Consider the following 9165-nt stretch of genomic DNA (forward strand, 5'->3'; position numbering starts at 1 on the left):
ATTTGGCATTTTGTCACCTTTTTTTTTTCTTTCCATTTATTCTATACTCCGTACACGACGCAGATTGAACTTATGAATGAGTTATGAATTAGTTATGAATTAGCTATGCCTTGCGGCCGATTTCATTGCAGCGTATCAGTAGTTTTTTGTTCTTGGCTCTCGCACACCGGATCTGCTCCCTACTTAGTACCAGTATAAGAGTCAGTCGGTCGCAAGGAAAAAAGCGCTGCTTGCGCCAGGCAAGGGAGGGTGGTGGAGGTTGCGTCGTATTTTCCCGCTTTCTCACCGCCAAGGTCGAACCAATAACCAGTAGGATATCCGTGTGACGTCATGGGGCGCATTTATGCTTTAGACTACAAGCAGTTAAGTGCGCCATGTGGCCTGGCAACCTGGGACTGCGAACCCATGTGCTGTGGCCTGAAAAAGCTTAGCCAGCTGCTCTGCCGCAAGCCAATCACAATCAGCCGTCATATATGATATGCTGATGCAAGGTTGACAGGTAGTTTCCTGCCAAGCACACCCCCTGGTGAGGACGAGCCGCATTCATCAGGTATTATAGTTAGTCTTGGCCCTTCTTGTCTCCAAGTAACGTGCCGATTTTAACTTGATTGCGGCTGTCAGAGAAGAAGAAACACGATACTTGCGGAAAACAGGCTACACACACACCGATTATTGGGCATGTCTCGGCTATCCCTACTGGGTACACCAGCCACTGTGGCGGCAGCCACAGCTCTGTTGGTTTCAAGGCTCAAACGGCCGATAAGACTCGGCCGATTCACATGCCAGAGAAAATGAGTCTTACAGACAGCATGGTACTTGGATTGACGCATATTGCCGTGTCTCTAAAGTATTCCAACGCATGACTCTAGCATGTCAGTTTCTTCTGAATTGAACTTGCCGTGACTACTACCAACAACAAGCCAAGAAAGGCAATAGTCTCCAAGAAGAGCAGGACCGGTTTCCAAGTGCACTGATCACGCCAGGCACTGTTCATCTTACTGAGGAGTCAACAGTCCGACCCAGCACGACGGAAAAAGAGTGCCAATGGCTGGCCCCGCAGTGCGCGTTCGTCTGTTGACGCGCAGTGTTTCTGTTTTGTATCTGTGGTAACACGGTTATCCCACCTTGGACACTTCTGCTTACCGGTACTCTCGACCACACAGCAGAGGCACTATAGCGGCTATAGAATCCGCCTCATCTGAACCTGCGTGACTCTACGAGTCGTGCGCGGTACAGCCCGACTGCGTCCTGAAATCAGTTTCAATTGATCCGCCAGCCCCATATGCCGGGAAATACGTTGGATACCAACGTTCCTAACAGAATGAAGGTAGCCTCAAGCTTCAAGCTCATAAAAGATGGTAGCACCCTTCTTAAGATAACACTCGCCATCAACAATCAAGGGCTGCCCCTAAACTCTTGCACGTGTGCTCTTCCACTTTTTGGTGTTGCTAGTTGCTCGTGTGCCGTCCATCATAGTGTTCGTTGCAGCGAGCTCTTCCGCCTTCGCGTGTAGAACGTTTCGCTGCATAATAGACCACTAGTAGAATCTGAGAGAGAGATACCTTTCGTACATCGCCATGGGCTAAAAATGAGATAGCAGTACCATTATGCTCAGCGCAAATATAAGACACCCCGTACACAATTTTTTTCTTGTCCAGAGCAACGTGCTGCTTGCCAGTCAGTATCGTGGTTGACTTGGAGAGTCGCATTAATAGTGGCGCCAAATCTGTCCAAGAAGTTGCATTGCTGAGCTGCGTTGTAGTCCTCGGCTTCTATGTACTTGACGGGCCGAGGCACCAGAGAGACTAAGGGCTTTAAAAGACTTAATGATAAAATTCAAAAAGTAATGATACTGTTGCTCCTACAGTCATTCTTGGGCGGAAAACAATGGGCAGTGTTGCTAATAGTATGGCAATATGACAATATACGGCCGTACAAACGATATGATATGCACAACCGTCATATTGTGCCAATACAATATGACTATCCGCATATTGTGACAATACAATATAGACATCATCGTATTGGCAGTATACTATTTACACTGTTTGTATTGCTAGAATTTTGGTAAAAAAAAGTAATAGCGAAAACATGATATAGGGTAGTGGTCGACACGGTCGACGCCAAGTTTGATGAATGTCTTATACGTAAATGAAGGTTGCGTTAGCGGCTCTAACCAGAATCGCTATTTTGCGCAAGACTATTGCCCCCTATTTATCGTTGTCCTTCGTGCTCTGCTGTTGTTTGATACGCGGCGCCTTTGCTGCTATGTGCACTCTACGGTCTATAACATCGTCTCGATGCCTCAGTAACATCTTAACTTCACCCCGACCTCATAACGGTTTACCTTGGCATACTCGAATAGCGATCTAGCCCTCTCTGACTCTCTATTGCGTGACTTTGATGAGGGCGACGCGTCTAAATGCCTGTCGCCATTGCCCCTTCCGCTTTTATTATCTTTAGTACCGTGCCTTAAGCTAAGGACGTCCTGGGTCTTCTCTCATATGCTAGACGAAGATAGGGAGACTAGGTACTATAACTAACGAATAGGGAAAGAGGAATGGCGCTGCCGTTACTGCAACAAGACGTACTCCTGCTCCGGCGGCACGGTAGCTCCGACGAAGCATCTAACGGACTATGACAAACGAACAAAGGATAGCAAGGCGGCCTGTTATGCAGCCACGGGGGAGGACCAGTGGCGCAGGAAGAGGCTGAGAAAGCACCTAGGGTACGAAGGTACAAGCAGACATAGTCACGTGATGGATCAGGAAGGATCGAACTGATCCAAACAGACTCATCGGACGAGCTTAGTCTGATCCAGTGCGACAGGATCAGAAGGGATCAGTATGATCTAAGTCTACAATAGAGAGATAGACGAGTACTTAAGAAGGAAGTATTCCCATAGCCAAGTAGTCTAGATCTCTATTAATCAATCTAAGCAATAGTTCTACTATTGAGAGTTAATCTCTTAACGACCGTTTAACGATACTGCTTAACATACTACCCTATAGCTTCAGCCTAACTTACTTCCTAAGAAATAGACTTACTGTGACTTAGATTTAAGCCATCGTTACATTTTGATCAATCCTGTTCAGTGAGTTACCCTGAAACCTTGAGCAGCTAATATGTCTACCGAAAGCGGACCTACTACTAACAAAGCCGAAGTGCTTCAGAAACTTCTCGACCGAGTCGGTGTCCTCGAGAGAGAGAATACCGAGCTCAAGAAAAGTGCTATGAAGTTTTGAGGGGAGATTGACGACCTCGAAGAAGCGAAGGACAAACTCGAAATCGGACTCAAAATCAAGGACGGCCTTGAAGCCGAGCCTCGAACCGATATGCCAAAATTTCCCAAACCAGTCCCATACGACGGTTATAAGGGAGACGTAAGGAACTTCCTTACCTAGGCAAGAGCTTACCTCCGAGTCAATCACCATGCACTTAAGACACCCGAATCTCAAATCCTATGTATTGGAAACCTCTTGACCGGAAAAGCGATGGAATGGTGGGAACCTACGCTACGAGACTATTTAAAACACGATGACGATTTAACCCGAAATATTGAAACTATCCACGTCTTTGGAGATTACGAAAACTTCGAGGATCGTATCCTCACTGTATTCGGAAACCCTGATGAGCACAAAGAAGCCACTTGACAACTTACCCGACTTAAGCAAACGGGATCTGCAGCTCATTACGCTAGGGAGTTTAAACGGATTGCAGCCAAGCTCAATTGGGGTAATGAACCCAAGATGGAGATTTTCTACCAAGGACTTAAGGAGGAAGTCAAGGACGACATCTATCGAGATGATCGACCTGAACTCTTTGACAATTTCGTGGACTAAGTCATCAAGGCAGACAACCGTCTATATGAACGACGTCAGGAGAAGAGGGGAGGATCTAGTTACAAAAACATGCCAAAATTTCATAAGTCAAATACTAAGGCACAACGACACACCTCTACCGCATATGGTCATCATGTAGGACCTATGGAACTCGACGCCGTTAATAAAGAAAAGGGGAAAACCTACTATAATTATGGTAAGGTAGGACACTTCGCGAACAAGTGCCGAGCCCCGAAGAAGCAATAGAAGCCCGTGAAGGAACAGAAGATTCACGCGGCCAACCGCGAAAACTTGCCTACACGAAACATTAGTATGGCAAACAGCGAAGAATATATCTCCGACACCAAATGATACCTCGATGCGGATGATTACCACTCTGTAGATGATACTACTGAGGAGGGTGAAGATTGGGATTTTGGAACCCAACTAGTGCCAGAAGAAGAGCATGAGGAACACGGTATTCGACCGCCAGCGTACACAACGCAACTCGATTTACCTGATACCTATACGTGTGTTCCATACTCTCAGGTCCCTCAGCCACCAAGTACCCTTACTAGCGCTCTGTCGCTAGGGGAAGGAGACCCTGAGCTAGTAGGAGTTATGATCTACGGTTACGATATATCTAATCCTATGGTCTTAATTCGAAAACTACTCTTAGCGGAAGACGATAACACTGCGCGAACTAGCAAAACCACGGCTCTACACCTAGCACTCAACCCTATACACCGAGAACATGCGATGATCTCTTAGGCATCGTGCTCACACGATAACTATAGAAGGCACCTGTGGAAGAAGCTTGAATATAGATAGTTTCCGCGACCTAATGGAAGATAAAACCCGTATAGACCCTATTTGGAAACTGACCTACGATACTGGAAAGTATGGAGGAGAGACTCCAGAGGACTTATTCTATCAAGGAACACAGAAGTTCACTATATTGAGGATAAAAACGCATATACTATCCGCGCTATGACCTCACGATACGAGGATATCGGAAATAGTGTAATTATAACCAACTCGCCTAGCCCGAGTTCGACTAACATAGCAGGCAAGCAAGCAGAAAGCTGCTAAAGCTCTAACAGTATGGAAGATTACTACCGATAACTACGAAAGAAGGAACGCGAATAAAAGAAGATTTCGGGAAACGATAACCGTCGTCGTAACTAAGACCGATTCTTCGACGGAGATCTGACAGGTCTCTATGTGTTGTAGACATCGGCAACACGGCGTACCTTATAATTACTATGAGTATCATGGGAAGAAAGATCTAGGCAATGATAGATAGTGGAGCATAAGGAAATTTTATCTTGCCGAATCTCGTTAATAGACTAAGATTACCCTAGACTATAAAAGACGAGCCCTACCGACTTACGACTATGGAAGGACGAGCGGTGGATTACGGCCAAGGAGTAGTTGACATGGAAGTTGCGCAGCTACTAGTCAATATACAAGGCACGAAATACCACGTTACCTTAGATATCATAGTAATCTTAAAACACGATGTTATATTAGGGATACCCTGGTTGCGAGCGAGCAATCCCCGAGTCAATTGGAGAACCGGCCAACTTCAATGGGATACGCCAGGATGCGATTACGGCAGGAAGAGCGGCCGCAGAAAGGCACCTTCACCGAATCATAATAGACCTCTAGGAATATATGTGATCACCAGAGAGTCAAAAGCTAAGATAACGGAGATTCCCGAGGAATACTCAAAGTATAGTAAGCTATTTAGCGACGAGCTAGAAACAGGACTACCAGAGCATTCACGCTAGGACCATGAGATCAAACTCCAGCCCAGTACTAAACCAACGTTTAACAAGATATATCCCTAGAACCCCGAGTAGGACGCAGTACTCGAGGAGTATCTGGAGGAAATGTTACGAAAGGGATACATAAGACCATCAGAGTCCCCAGCAGGATACCTAGTCCTGTGGGTACCGAAGAAGAACGGAAAACTACGACCATGTATCGACTATCGACCACTTAACAAGATCATAATCAAGAATCGATATCCATTACTACTTACAGTAGAAATACGAGATAAAGTTAGGAAAGCAAAATATTTTACCATACTTGACCTAAGAGGAGCCTATAACCTCATACGAATGAAAAAGGGCCACGAATGGATGATAGCGTTCAGAACCACCAAAGGACACTTTGAATATCTAGTGATGCCTTTCGGACTTACCAACGCACTAGCAACGTTCTAGACCATGATCGACATAATCCTACGTAAACAAATCGGAGTATTTGTTGTGGTTTACCTTGACGACATCCTCATCTACTCGAACACCCTTAAGGAGCATAAACAACACGTACACGAGGTACTTCAAACCCTATAAGACAACAAACTCCTAGTAGAAGTAGCCAAATGTAAGTTCTACTAACGTAGCGTATAATTCCTGGGATTTATTGTTACCCACGGAGAAATACAGATGTGTTAAGACAAGATTAAAGCAATCAAGGAATGGCTAATACCAATAAACGTTAGAGACGTAAGAGCATTCACTGTATTCGTGAACTTTTATTGAAAATTCCTGAAAGGATATGGAGATATATCACGACCTCTTACTAACCTAACCAAGAAAGACGTTGAATTTAAGTGGACAGAAAAGGAAGAGAAATCCTTCACCACGATTAAAGAACTCGTTACATAGGAACCTATGATAAAAACACCTGATCCAGAGAGACCTTATGAAGTCGAGACCGACGCCTCGGACTATGCCCTTGGCGGACAGCTCGGACAACGAGATGACGAAGGGAGATTACACCTAGTTGCCTTCTTCTCATAGAAACTCCACGGGCCTGAACTAAACTATGGTATTCACGACAAAGAACTTATGGCTATTATTTAGTGCTTTAAGGAATAGAGATACTATCTCGTGGGAGTAAAATATAAGATTAAAGTCTATACCGATCACAAAAATCTCACATCGTTTTTGACCACGAAAGACCTAAATAAAAGGCAAATCAGATGGTATGAAACCCTTACGGATTATGATTTCGAGATCATATACCATAAAGGATCCGAAAACGGAAGAGCAGACGCGCTTAGCCGAAGAGAGGACTTGAAATCGGAAGAACAAGTGGACAATATACCCTTGTTACGCGCTACTAAGGATGGGAACCTTATGCTAGGTACCCGAGAAATTGATATTACCTGGTAGGTAAAGCTAGATAAGACATGGATGTAACGAATTGTATCACACAGCAAAAACGACAACTACTTAGATAATTAGGAGACAAAAACGCACTTGCGTAAGGAAGTGGGAAGCTTCTTGTATAACGAATGGCAGTACGTCCCTAGTATACTTTAAGAGCAACTTGTTAGAGAAATACACGAATACCCGTTGCATGGACATCAGGGTGTGGGGAAAATAATTAGTCGACTAAGGAGATCATACGACTTTCCCGAAAGTAGAAAAATGGTATAACAAGTTGTGGACAAATGCGACATTTGCCGAAAAGCAAAAGTAGCACGACATGCTCCTTACGGTGAACTATAGCCAATACCACCACCTGAAAGAGCATGGCAAACAGTCATAATGGATTTTATCGTCAAACTACCGAAATCTAAAGAACTAATGATAGGAGTCACTTACGACAGTATCCTGGTCATAGTAGATAAACTCACGAAATATGCTTATTATATTCCTTATATGGAATCTAGCAATACGAGAGATCTAGCGTATATGTTCTTCAAGACAGTTATCGCATAGCACGGCCTACCGACACGACTTATATTAGACCGAGATAAATTGTTCACGTCAAACTTCTGGAAATGCCTAATAGAAATAATGAAGATTAAGCAAGGCTTATCTACGGTATTCTACCCATAGTTAGACGGACAGACGGAAATCTTGAACCAAGTTCTTGAATAGTACCTACGAAGCTATGTTAACTATCGACAAGACAATTGGGTAGAATGGCTACCACTTGCATAATGGGCTTATAATAGCTCAGAAAACGAAAATATGAAGATATCACTATTTAGGGCAAACTATGGATTTGACCCTGTTATCGAAACACATGCGGCACGCAGTGTGCACGCGCTAGCAGCTATGGCACATATAGTAACGATCACTGAAACACAAAAACACTTATAGCAAGAATGGATATTTCTATAGAATTGAATAAAATACTATGCGGATAAAAAGAGATTGCTAGCGCTAATCCTAGAGGAGGGAGATAAAGTTTACCTTATCCGTAAAAACATCAAAACGAAACGACCTAGCGATAAACTCGACTAGAAGAAAATCGGACCGTTCCTTATTAAACGAAAAATATCAGATACCAACTACGAACTATCCTTACCGGAGGGGATGAGAATCTATCCCATATTTCATGTGTTACTATTGGAAAAAGCACTAGATGATTCTACACTCGCTATAAGAATCACGGTAGAGAATACGGACGAATACGAAGTTGAGGAGATACTTAAGGCACGAGGGAACATAAAAAATCGTCAATATCTCATCAAATGGAAAGGATACCCTAACTCCGAAAACACATGGGAGCTAGCAGTAAACCTCAGGAACTGCCCGGACCTGTTGTGGCAATTCCACCAGAAGGCAACAAAAATTCGGACGAAACCGGAAGACCTAAATCCATGAGGAACTCGGGTGACTGGTTGGCCATACAAGCTTCCAGCTCGGAACGCTCCTGCGCTTCTAGCTCGTCGAGGCTCTCAACACCACGAGCCACTATCTCCGCTACCTTTTAACGAAGGAACTTCTCTTGACGATGAACCCTTTGGAGACGAGCCATCGCACGCTCTAGGTCCTCTTCGGCGGAAGCGCGCTCCTTGTCGAGACGGTCCTTCTCGCGAAGAACTCGAGCATAGGCATCAGAAGAAGTACCGCCTAGATTGCAGTTTAAATAACCCCGCAGTGCGCATTCGCTGCAACGATCTTTTCCCTTAGCGACGATACATTCGCGGTTATTTTGGCGACAAGAATTGCAAGACAGCATAATAAAACCAAAAGCGGTAATAAATTCGGATAGACGTTTACGATCAACCTTTTGGTTTGGGCGAGACCGCTGTTTGGCAATGCGGTTAGAAGGCATGTTGAAAGGATAAGGATGTAAGAGGGAGGGGAACCTACGACGGAGCTACGAAGTCTTGAGGATAAGACCTAAGGAAGAGGGGAATAATGTAATAAACGAACAAAGGATAGCAAGGCGGCCTGTTATGTAGCCACGGGGGAGGACCAGTGGCGTAGGAAGAGGCTGAGAAAGTACCTAGGGTACGAAGGTACAAGCAGATATAGTCACGTGATGGATCAGGAAGGATCGAACTGATCCAAACAGACTTATCGGACGA

General features: G+C 44.5%; 1 protein-coding gene across 1 annotated transcript; it reads right to left on the reverse strand.

The window, feature by feature from the left end:
• Positions 1 to 8372: 8372 nt before the first annotated feature.
• Positions 8373 to 8909, reverse strand: V2A60_008220 (uncharacterized protein; the record flags this gene model as incomplete). The annotated part of the gene is made up of 3 exons (XM_083259493.1): positions 8373 to 8554; positions 8615 to 8704; positions 8855 to 8909. 3 exons carry the CDS (start codon positions 8907 to 8909, stop codon positions 8373 to 8375), a joined length of 327 nt encoding a protein of 108 aa, XP_083115619.1.
• Positions 8910 to 9165: the final 256 nt, after the last annotated feature.

This window comes from Cordyceps javanica, chromosome 5, assembly GCF_051103115.1.
Source record: "Cordyceps javanica chromosome 5, complete sequence".
Taxonomy (NCBI): Eukaryota; Fungi; Ascomycota; class Sordariomycetes; order Hypocreales; family Cordycipitaceae; genus Cordyceps; species Cordyceps javanica.